The following is a 12473-nucleotide window of genomic DNA, read 5'->3' on the forward strand; positions in this document are numbered from 1 at the left end:
CCCCTTGCTACACTCGCAGACGCTACGCTATCTAAAATCAACTCCATGCCAACGTGTATAGTGGGGGTACGAACTATCCAAGTTGGCATGGAGTTTACAGCCCCGCAGCTGGACACAGACACACGGCGCAATGCTGGCGCCGTGAAACTACACAAGTACCGAACTATATGTCCCAGCATGCCCTAATAGCAAAACTGTGGCAGGCCATGATTGCAGATTTAGAGGTCTGTGAACATCCCACTTACCCGCTTCCCAATCGCATACCAAATAGTCAGACACATACAATGATCAGGCTGCTTTATTATTTGTTTTTTTGTCTGTGGCTTCCATATCACTTAATAAAAACAATACGACTGCTGAGGCAGTTTTAAAAGATAGCTTATTCGTGTCTCTTTACAGGCTCTGTACATTACAATCACTGCGGATGGATCGCCTGTGCAATAAAGGCTACGTGGGTCCTGGTGTAGGACCGGAAAACTGATGTTAGAATGTAGTGTGGAGCCTAGCTCGAGGAAAGCTCAGTCTACGGTGCTCTTACGGCGGACAAGCCAGAAGGTCTGGCCTGCCGGCAATACTGGAGACCGTTAAGGGTCTCAGAATATGACCTGATTTCAACATGGCGCAGCCATGGTTGGGTGGGGGAGGGCCCTGTAACTGTGCCCCCAAATCACTATGCATCAGCCAAGACGTGTAGCGTTAGTGTTTTCACTTCATACTAATGGACGCTAATGAGAAGCAAAAAGGCTGAGTGCTCAACTGCGGCATAATTACAGAGGGTAGCCGGACCGGGTGCCTAGGTTTCGGTGATGTCTGCTGTCCGCGGTACTGAAAAAGCATGGAGGATATGTATCAGAAACAAGAATGAGACAGGACACTTATTTGGATGATGCAGAATTGGCCGCCATTGGGGACTTGTGCTCCTGAGCGAAGCTGAAAGCGGGTTTAGTAAATAAGTCCGGAAAAAAAAAAACCCTTGCGCATTTAAGCTGAATGCGTGACCTCCGAATGGCACTGAAATGAACATAGGAGAGATTTCCCCTAAATCACGTCGGAAATCCAGAAATCCATCTCCGCACTGCGGCTGCTCCGTCTTCCATGATAGAACGGGGCAATGGTCGGGAAAAAGGGGAGGGGGGGGGGGGCAGGGAGTTAAATAAAATAAAAGCACTATGATTTAATCTACGAATCTTCCACATTGTTCGGATTGAACACAACAGCACGTGGTCTTGATGAAGATTGCACCCACCATTTAAAGAAAAAAAAACTGTCAAAGTCCAACAAGCATACCACCAAAATATATGCTGTAAGAGGGAGGGACCCGCGAGACGCCTGAAGAATAACAATCCCACATATAACGAACTCGAGTCACTAGTCACCGCCTCCCCCCACCGCCAACCCCCCTCCCCCCACCCACATCTCCGTTGTGCAGCTTTGTCCTGAAGATTTAAGGAAACAGTCTTTTTTTTGTTTTGTTTTTTTAAAAAGTTGCCTGTAATGTTCAATACTTCACTCCTGGTACAAACTCCTTGGCGTCGGGATTCAGGTTGCTTTTGCTCTGAAAGGGAAAAGGAAAATAAAAGTGAAAAGGAAAATAAAAAAAAATAAAAAGTGTCCAACTCAGTGAGACCACTGGGCACTATGAAACGGGCGTAAGAAAAACCAGAGGGAAAACTGCACAGCTCTCTAAGCAGAAGTGTGTTATATCTATGGGAAGGGGGGGGGGGGTCCCTCAACTCCAGACAGGAGAACAAGTGAGCAGCAGCCTCCTTACTGTCCAGAACGCGGAACACCTGCCGCAGCGCCAAGAGTGTTATATCTATGGGAAGTGGGGGTCCCTCAACTCCAGACAGGAGAACAAGTGAGCAGCAGCCTCCTTACTGTCCAGAACGCGGAACACCTGCCGCAGCGCCAAGAGTGTTATATCTATGGGAAGGGGGGGTCCCTCAACTCCAGACAGGAGAACAAGTGAGCAGCAGCCTCCTTACTGTCCAGAACGCGGAACACCTGCCGCAGCGCCAAGAGTGTTATATCTATGGGAAGGGGGGGTCCCTCAACTCCAGACAGGAGAACAAGTGAGCAGCAGCCTCCTTACTGTCCAGAACGCGGAACACCTGCCGCAGCGCCAGAAAGCAGATTATCGAATGGTTAGTGTGTAACAAAGTGGGGAAAGGAGAAACTTATTTAAGAATAGGTTTAAAAGACTTAAACAAAGCAAGAAGTATAACTCCAGTCCGTGTGGGTCATGCATATAAGATTAAATGGCTATCAATGGTTATCCTCAGATGGAGGAAGTCAAACTGGCTGCGTCTCCTATAAGATAATAAAATCAGGATATTAGACTGTATCCAGCCACCAAACTTGAATATACAACTTATACTATAGGGTTAGGAGTTAAGGGTGACTATGCCCAGCGTGTATGGACAGCGATGATCATTGGGAGGAAAGCCGCTCAGTGCATATACACTAAGCGGCTTCCCCCCGGCCCAGTACGACGGAGGGGGCTGGACGGCTTTGCATAGTGCAGCGCTATGCAAAGCCGCTCTCCTGCTGGTATTACCAGCAGATGAGCGGCTTTCCCAGCAATGATGCGGGAGCGCACAGCAGCACTCACCGCTGGGCCATACACACTGGGCGGCTTTGAGCTGAAAGCCACTCATACATGCTGTTTTGAGCGGCTTTCAGTTTAACGTCACCCAGTGTGTATGGGCCTTAAGTGTGCACAATACCTATAATGCATTAGGCTATAAGCAATCACTAACATGCACAAGACAGTTAAGAGACCCAACATACCAAGATGTCCTCTGTACAGTGACTTTCAGTGACTGACAGGCCATTTAACTGTTGCTGCAACTGCCCCACCCCCTGCGGCAAATCCCGGGAAGGGATGAACCAATCTTTGTCTTCTTCGTCCAACATCTCCTGGAAACAGCGGTCGAGAAAATCCTGTTCTTGTAACTCCTCCTCCACCTATACGACAATGACAAGCATAGAGGCGGCGCCATTAAAACATTAGTGAAGCAGAGTATTCTAAAGCCCCCCCATACGCTTATAAGATTCTGGGTGATAAGTGCCGTAATCGTATGTGAATCCTCAGAGCCAGAGATGGAACTGGCTGCACGTAGGATTGGTCAGACCCCACTGCTCTTGCTGAGATGGCATACGTATGCGATGCTGCGGCTTCCCAGTCACATGCGAGGCTGCATTGGATACCCCAGCTTCATGTATGGGAACCTTTATTTCTGTGCAGCATTCTTATTCCCAAACCAGAGACCTGCAGAAAGTCAGGAGCATCTAAGGCAGGCATGTCCAAACTGTGGCCATCCAGCTGTGGTGAAACTACACATCCCAGCATGCCTTGCCACAGTTTTAGCATTCCCAAGTAGAAAAACTGTGGCAAGGCATGATGGGACTTGTGGTTTCACCACAGCTGGAGGGCCATAGTTTGGAAATGCCTGATCTAAGGTTTCAGCACCCAGGGCTCATAACAGTTCATGTTTCCCAGATTCCCTGGTACATGCACAGGAGTATTCCTTAATATTACATTTTAAAAGATCCGCAGGCAGCCTGGAAAACATGAACTGTTAGGAGTAAGTTAAAATCCAGTTCTGTTTGCTATGTAACGTGGATCCAATTACACCTATATTGATGCATGTAGGGCTCTATATATATATATATATATATATATATATATATATATATATATATATATATATATATATATATATATATATATATATATATATATATATATATATATATATATATATATATATATATATATATATATATATATATATATATATATATATATATAACTTGTTTATTGACACATGATTGGAACAGAGATTTCTGGACAATTGTGATTAAAGGGGCCTACAAACGGGGAGATGAGTCTGAGCGGCGCAAGATCACACCGATCGCACCGCACACAGTGCTGCAAAGCGATGTGCCGCTGAGCCATCTGTCGGGGCCAGTGTTCTCCGTGAGACTTACCCAGCCTGCCAGATATTAATTGCCGGGGCAATACCGATGCGCATTACTATCTCTATGTACCTACACACAGAAAATGTCCCATCGTTGCTCTAAGCGATCACTTAGAAAATGTCCAGGAATCGCTACATGTGTAGGCCCCATAAGTCTATTTCATTTTCCATTTGAATTTACAGAACAAATGTGAGAGACGCTGGCATTGTTAGCAGATTATTTGCGCATCTCAGACATGTTGGCACTCAAAGGGTTAACCTGGTTTTTGGACACTTTTAGACTAAAACTTAGAATACCTTAGATACCCTGTTACCATATGCGGTACCCAATAGGAAGGCTTTATCCAAACATTACAATTTCCTAAGAAATATCATTGATAATGGGGAAGCGTCAGGAGAATGTCTAACGGACTGAAAAACTTTCCCAATGCCTATATTAGAAATGCCGCTAGTGTGTATACAGAATTATTCTTAAACACATTTCATTAGACTTCTCTCTCCCCATTACAATGCTTTTGTATGGGAACCATTGATCATTCCTCTTGCTGGATCAGTCACCAGCGGACATTTGTCACTGTTTATGATCATGCCCTCGGTATTTCTGGCATTTAGGGATTTACCCGTTTTCGGTAGTTAGCTGCAAATATTAAGTATCCCCCAAATGTATTAAAGGGGGAACAAAGCAGGAATCGCCGATCCCCCCTGAAGCACCCCCAGTCGTCTCCCCTATAGGTTTCTATGGGGGATGCAAAGCTGCCCAGTGTATCATCGGGCAGCAGCGCATCACATACCTGGGATACCGCCATTCTGGGATGGCAATAGCCCACTGTAGCCTATGGGTTACACGCCACACTGCGGTCAGTGCAGAACCACGCATGCGCAGACCACCCCCCACCCCCCTTCTGGGTCAGCGCTTCGCAGGGACGCGAGCCCTGTCCCTGCACCCTCGGGGATGATACATCCCGCCGGAGTGATCGCATTTTACAATGTGATCCTGGGCGGTAGCATTCCACCCAGATCCAATGGTAATATTCCAATGATAAATGGGCCCCTAAATCCGCAGGTATGCAGAGGCTAAACTTATAAATCCCATTTACACCGGAATGGGCGATTCTGGGAAATTGTAACCAATACCAATGATATAAAGCCTTTGAGTGCCAAGTGTATTTGTCAAAATTGCCAAGAAAACATTTTTATTCACACTGAACTGTAATGTCACCTTACATAGGAAATATAATTTATTTTACACAACATTTTTTATTTGAATGTATGACAAATGTGATCGACGACGGCATTTTTTAGCCGATATTTTGCACATCGATCACAGATGTTTGTACGCAAAGGGTTACAGTTAAAAACCCTCTTACTAGCCCTTAGTGCAGCCGGACGGAACACGATTCTACAAAGCCAGATTCACAGCGCACCCCCACACACGCCGCTATTTATGACCAAACCCAACTTAATCTATAGGATGGATTGGACGGAAACATTGTATAAAGAAAAAAAAAAAAGTTACTTGTCATATGGGAATTCTGCAGTGTGCTCGAATATGGCCACTGGGGGCAGTGTTCTGTTGGAGGTTATAGATATTACATTGGTAGAATCCACTCACGACTAAACCCAACTAAAAGGTGGTTGTGTTTACTGCACAGACACGTATTTCAGTCAACCACAAGGTGTCTGGGCCGGATCCCATCACCACATACAGAGATTACAGGACGTCTGTCCAGGACAATTACCTGTCTGTTGAAATCCTCTTCGTTTTCCATCCACATGTATTCGGCAAAGGGATTGCTATCATTCTCATTGTGGCCGTTTACCACCTGCTCATCCTTGGATTTGTTGTTGGACGTGGAATTCCCGAGGTTCGAGCCGTTCATCATGGCAGTATCTAGCAGGGAGAGAGAACCACATAGCACCACGGTGAGAGACTGTAAGCAGGCAGCAGGTTGGGAGAGAAGAGACGGAGGAACCTGTCCAATGGCAAAGTATCCAAACAGTCCAGGATTGGCATTCTAGTGCAGTTACAGTTATTTATTAACAGTTTCTTATATAGCGCACACATATTCCGCAGCACTGTACAGAGAATATTTGAACATTCACATCAGTCCCTGCCCCAGTGGAGCTTACAATCTATATTCCCTACCACATATACATGCACACAGACATTGTAGGGTTAATTTGTTGGGAGCCAATTAGCCTACCAGTATATTTTTGGCTTGTGGGAGGAAACCGGAGTACCCGGAGGAAACCCACACAGGCACGGGGAGAATATACAAAATCCAGTGTTAGAGCCATGTTGAGAATCTAACCCATGACCTCAGTACTGAAGGGCAGTGATGCTAACCATTACACCACCCGTGATGCCCCTGTTATCAATTTCACTGGGATACTAATTAGGTCACCTGTGTTTTGTAGCCATAAGACCTGGACTGGCAGTGCCATGAGATACTCGGCAAGCTCCACAACAGACAATGCCTCTGAGCATACTGGGGCATTTATCTGGGCGACAATCTAGGGCTAGGGGCATGCAGTCATCTGACAATTATCCGTATACAAGTTGAATGATTTCTGTAACATAAGATACTATGTGCAGACTCACACAGCCTCCTGAAATGAGTCGATCAGCCACATGACAGCCCTGTGTGCCTACCATGCTACTGCACACTTACAAGCAGAGCCCCACACCGCCTCCTGATTACCACTTCCTGGCAATGGCAAATCAATGCACAGTCTGCTGCATCCATGCTTGTGATATGACAACTGCACACACTGCAGACTATGGCGTCCTCCACATGGCTGGAAGTAAATAGGGGAACAGAACTCATGGTCTAGCACAAAGCAAAGCCCGGATGCTGGGGGGGGGGGAATAGGTCCTCACACACTACAGTTACTGGGAGTCTGACTTTAGCGTCCCGAATGCTCTAGGTTTTTTGTATGTTCCACAAACTCCGATGTTTGAAGCAGATTCTGAGCTCGTTGGTGCCCTGCTGTGGGTGTGTGATGTGCAGGGCATATGGTCATTAGGTCAAACTCATGTCAACTTTGACTGCCGACCTTCCCATTGTCAACCTAATATTTTTGTCGACCTTCCATCTCTGTCAACCTTAGCCACATCGATCTATTTCATGTGTCGACTCAAGCGATGTCAACCTTGAGTGGTCGAGCCAATGCATGTTGACCTACTGATCCATACCTATGTGCAGAAGCACCTGCGAAAAGGCTTCCTCACACCATCCTGGAGTGTACAAACATCACAATCTACAATTCAGCCCTACGCACCAGAGGCTTCCGTTCAGATAACTGCCCCCAGAGGGAGAGACAGGCCAGGTAGTTGCACAGCAGAGCCAACACCAGCAAGGCGGTGTAAGGCATTATTAATAGACCCATGTAGAAACGGACTGAGTAGTCATTGCCACTTTAGGGAGAATCTTTTTTCTCTGGCGACATAAGGCAACAAGACGTCCTCTCTGTAAGGAGAAGACGGCACTGGCAGCAGTCAGCCATCAGACTGGACTAAATGGAAACACCCACCGACTGGCACTGCACGCGCAGGTTAGGGGCCAACCACTCAGCTCAGTGTTACAGGAGTCTCGCTGTACTGAAGCGCGTGTGTCAGAGGGAAGAAACACCCCGTGCTGCGATTAGCTCTGAGACACTTGCATTGCACCACAAGCAGATGTTGCTCCATTCCCCACAGAAGTGAGCAGCTGAGGAAGTGGCAGAACGGTCGGAAACCTTCATCCTGTTTACACTTAGTGCAGGAACAGAGGCAACACATACAGCAGCTGCCTAAGCAACCACAGCCTCCTCGTGTGCCGGGGTGACTCACCGACAGTCGTTTCTCTGACATCAGAATCCCAACTATAAGGATCCCAACCTAAACAGGCTATTTTCCCTCGTGGGGTCCACGACCCCATAGAGGGAGAAAAAGGTAGCAAACCCGAGCTTCAATGTGTTTGCCCCTGTCAGGCTCCAGACCTGTCTGAGTTATACCATAGCCCCTCACTGACAGGCCTCATGATATTCACACTAAGCCAGGGATCGAGAACAGTCAGCCCTCCAGCTGTTGAGCTACACATCCCAGCAATATGGTTAGCAGGGCACGCTGGGATGTATAGTTCAACTACAGCTGGAGGACCAAAGGCTCCCCATCTCTGCTCTAAGGAGCGGACACGGACGGGAGTAGGGCATAGAGCCAGTAACTTTGAATCATTGCAAAATCATGTTACGTTTCTGGTTTGTGCAGCTTATAAATATGCAAATAGATTTAGATGAGGGGGCGTGTCTGAACCGAAACCTAAATAGTGGTGTTAAAAATAAAAACCTGCCCAGTACTTGTGGGCTACATGCAAAATATAAGAGTACTTGCACCCCTCGTATTGTAACATTGTTTGTTCCAGATAAAAAATAAAAAAGGATAGGTGCCATTGCGAGCAGGAAACAATGGTATGGGGGGGGGGGGGGTGTCATAGAAAGGCAAATGTGGGAAAGAGGGATCTGCTTGTGAGAACTTACAGTATAGGGTAGTATCAGACAGACAGGGGCACGGGGCAGTGAGCAAGGAGCATTGAGCTAGGATGGAGTTCTATTTCAGATAGGATGTTGCAATAGGCAACCAGATTCTCTTTACTTAGCACCTTCTAGAAGATGATAGATAGAATCTGATTGGTTGCCCATAGCAACATCCCAACTGAAACAGAACTCCCATCTAAAGGCCCCCATACACAATGCCAATGGTTCTCAAACCTGAGCCCCAACATTTTCCAGGTCACCCGACAGGTGCATTCATTACTGGCTGACACATTTAAAAAGAGCCAAATATGTCACTTGTGATTCTGTGAGGAGACCTGCAAAACATGCACTGTGTAAGGTCCTGAGGGACGACTTTGAGAACCTGTGCACTATGCGATTTCTCCCCTCTGTCGCATCCAATGCCCCTTGAGCCACTGGGACCTTCCTGGGTGGCAGGATTGCATGCGGTACTGTAGGCAGAAGTGATGGCATGCATTTGGAGCGAAGAGGGCAGGTGGTAGGGTAATGAGAGAAGGTCAGATGTAAATAGGAGAGGACTGGGTGAGGGCCTGGGTTACAGGGTAGTTTGATCGGGTAACCTGGGCCCTCTCCAAGCACCAACAGGGAGGAGCACCGGCTATAGCCCGAGTCCAGTCTGTGGTGTGAGCGTGGGTGAGGCCGCTGTGACAGCTTGAAATCCAGTGATCTGAGCTGTACCCGAGATTTCTGTCTGAAAGTGCTGGGACATCCAGGAGGAAGCATAGAGAAAGTAGTAGATATGGGTGAGGAGGGGGGGGGGGGGGGGGGCGCAGGATGATCTTAGTCATTAGTGTGGAGAATAATGAGCTGTGTTTCCCAAACTTACTACACACAGCCGTTAACAGTCCAGGTTTTGAAGTTTTCTATACTTGAGCACAGGTGCCTTAATTAGAACCTTGGTCTTCCTGATTTAACCAGATATATACTTAAAACCTGGACAGTGAAAGGGCTTTGTGGACAGAGTTTGAGAACCATTATTACAGAGGGAGAATCTGAGGGGTACAGGAACAGAAACTTGGGGGACACCTACTGTTAGTGGAAGTGGGTGACATAATACATCATCAAAAGGGAATATTTATTCATTTGAGGTTTTGGTACATGTGTACTTTCACGGCGCCAGCATGGCGCTGCGCATCTGTGCCCCCTTGCGGGGCTCGCTGCGCTCGCCCATGCTACGGGCTCGGTGGCTCGCTGCGCTATCTAAAATCAACTCCATGCCAACGTGGATAGTGGGGGTACGAATTATCCACGTTGGCATGGAGTTTACAGCCCCGCACAGATGCACGGTGCCGTGAAACTACACAAGTACCGAGGTTTTTCATAAAAGCCATTTTCAAATCCACGAGTGTTTTGTATTATAGTCCTTTTAAATCATGCAACCTGGCCCATCAGTTAGTCCGCATATACCTAATTATATTTTCTATTAAGAGTAGTGGTTGCCAAATTAGGGTACTTGAAAATAATATTGGTAATGGTGGAAAAAGTCTCCCAATGCCATGAAAATGACCGTTGCAGCACTTCCGGCTCTGTCTGCACCATCATCAGCAACTCCTCATGCTTTTGCCCGACCATTAATCCACTGGGAGCTACCCACGCTGCCCTCGGACACCAGCAGCCATCTGCCCTGCACTGACACGGGTGGAGGAAGCAGCAGCATTAATTCTACAGGTGTTAGCAGGAACCCCGGAGGCAGGACACAGCCAGCAGCCAGACACAGAGGCATACTGCTTACTACCGCTTCACTCATAAGTACTGTGGGTATTTCAAATTGAGAGGAGGGATACTTATAAATGAAAAGCCTAATCGATGGGTACGGGAGAGAAAAAAAAGCCACAGCTGTTTAATACACTATATTACAAGAACGATTAGGATCACTGTTGGATTTAGGATACATTAATAGTGTTCACTCTAGCAGCCTGCTCATTGTAGTTCCTCCTTCCTGCCTGGGGTGTCGCCGTCTGCTGTGGTACCGTACTTCAAGAACAGTGTTTTGTATCTCAGATTGTGTTGTAGCAACACCACAGCAGACAGCGACACCACAGGCAGAAAGGAGGAACTGCAATGATTTTTCAAGGAGCAGGGTGCTAGAAGACTACATTAACGTACAAGTTGTCCCAAAAACACAAAGAAAATTAGTCAATGTGTAGAGCAGGGACCGGAAACTGGCGGACCGCGGTCCATCTCCGGACCGCAGCCACCAGATCTCCGGACCGCGCTCTTTGCTGTAATGACAGGGGAAGTGAGACATGATGTCTCCTTCCCCTGACGCGGCTCCCCCACGCACCCCACGTGAGCCGCGGCTGACGACGCGCACCACGTGAGCCGGTGCTGACGTCGATGCCGCGGCCGACGCGTTCAGGGGCAGACGGCGCGCATTGCAAGCCCGCCTCGCGTCGCTACTGAGCAGGGGCTGCCACCGTTTCCCCGTGTCCCCAGACTGGACCTGGTCTGAGGGAGGGAGAGAGGAAGGTGCAGGCAACGGAGCCGGGAGGCACTTTTAAGTGCATTTGCGGGTTGTGGCCTGCACGCTCCCCATGTACTGAGTTCATAAAAGGTGAGCAGATGTTTTTTTTAATGTATATTGCCAGTATTCAAACTAGTGGTGTGGCTGCTACTTTGGCAAGACTAGAAGCAGCCTGTGTTGTCCTGTTATTATACAGAGGGAGCAGTCTGTGGTGTCCTGTAATTATTATACAGGGGGAGCAGTCTGTGTGTGTCTGGTAATTATTATACAGGGGGAGCAGTCTGTGTGTCCTGTAATTATTATACAGGGGGAGCAGTCTGAGGTGTCCTATTACTATTATACAGGGGGAGCAGCCTGTGGTGTCCTATTATCTTTGGTATGCAGGGGGAGCAGCCTGTGGTATCCTATTATCTTTAATATACAGGGGGAGCAGGAAGGTTTCCCAGCCCTCAGCCCCCCCACCCCTACCTCACCACTGATGAGCAAATGTTTGAAAATAGAGGGTTTTTTTTTGGTCTGGTAGCGAGTTGCGATCATAGTTAAAATTCCTTTTAAGAAATGCAGTATGTTACTACTAAGCAGTTGTACATTACAAAGTAAGTAATAATTAGTATACGTTTCTGCATCAAAATAAAAACTAATTACATTCAAAATATCTCATTGTGTGATTTTGTGGACCTCGAACAAAATAATTTCAAACTTCCAGACTCCATCAAAAATTACTTGCCTACCCATGGTGTAGAGTAACACTAGCTACAACATTTGAGGTGTCACAAACAAGTTATTTTGAATAAGATTTGGTTTTTTTTGGATCATTTTTTGTTAAGTCACTGCACTGTATGTAGTGAAAGCACAAATTTAGGGTTTTAAACCCATTTAGTTAAAACCAATGTCATAATACAACAAATTGACAATATAAAATTTAAACCCCAAAAAATGTGTAAATGAAGCTGCCCAAAGTATATATTTTTAACATTTTTTAAAGTTTTTAACCAGAGCAAAGAGAATTTGTTAAAAGTGGTTGTTTTACATGTAGCTTCTACAGAAGGCTAGACCATTTCCAAAACACTCAGGGCCTATAGACAAGAATTACTAGCCAGAAATATAAAGGTACCCATTGGGGAACGATCACACACCCAAGACAGAGTACTGTAATCCAGACAGTGTACTAGGAAAACCATCACAATATTCGGTACTTATGTAGTATCTGGGCGTCCGATTTAGAAATTGGATCGGATCGCATGCGACCAAATCGTATGCGATGGTCAAGATTTTTCCATAGGATTCAATGTTAAAATGGTCTGAGTCCATTTTAACATAGAATTCAATGGAAAAAGGGGTCCTTTTCCTTTCCCCACTATCCAAGTGGGCATGGAGTTGGATATAAACCTGTGGCGAGCGTAGCGAGCCACCGAGCCCGAAGCGTGGCGAGCCCCGCGAGGGGACACAGAATACTTTTTAAGAAATATGCA

The 12473-nt window shown here is 46.7% G+C and overlaps 1 protein-coding gene across 1 annotated transcript in view; it reads right to left on the minus strand.

Moving 5' to 3' along the window:
- Positions 1-282: 282 nt before the first annotated feature.
- PAIP2B (poly(A) binding protein interacting protein 2B) overlaps positions 283-12473 on the minus strand; it is a 13220-nt gene continuing 1029 nt past the window's right edge. Inside the window, exons 2-4 of the mRNA XM_083187627.1 lie at positions 5723-5874; positions 2791-2967; positions 283-1555 (exon numbers count right to left, since the gene is read on the minus strand). Coding sequence (XP_083043753.1) covers positions 1499-1555; positions 2791-2967; positions 5723-5866 — 378 coding nt within the window. The 5' untranslated portion in view covers positions 5867-5874 and the 3' untranslated portion in view covers positions 283-1498. The remainder of the gene's footprint in view (positions 1556-2790; positions 2968-5722; positions 5875-12473) is intronic.

Source organism: Crinia signifera, chromosome 1 (genome assembly GCF_055691185.1).
Source record: "Crinia signifera chromosome 1, ASM5569118v1, whole genome shotgun sequence".
NCBI lineage: Eukaryota > Metazoa > Chordata > Amphibia > Anura > Myobatrachidae > Crinia > Crinia signifera.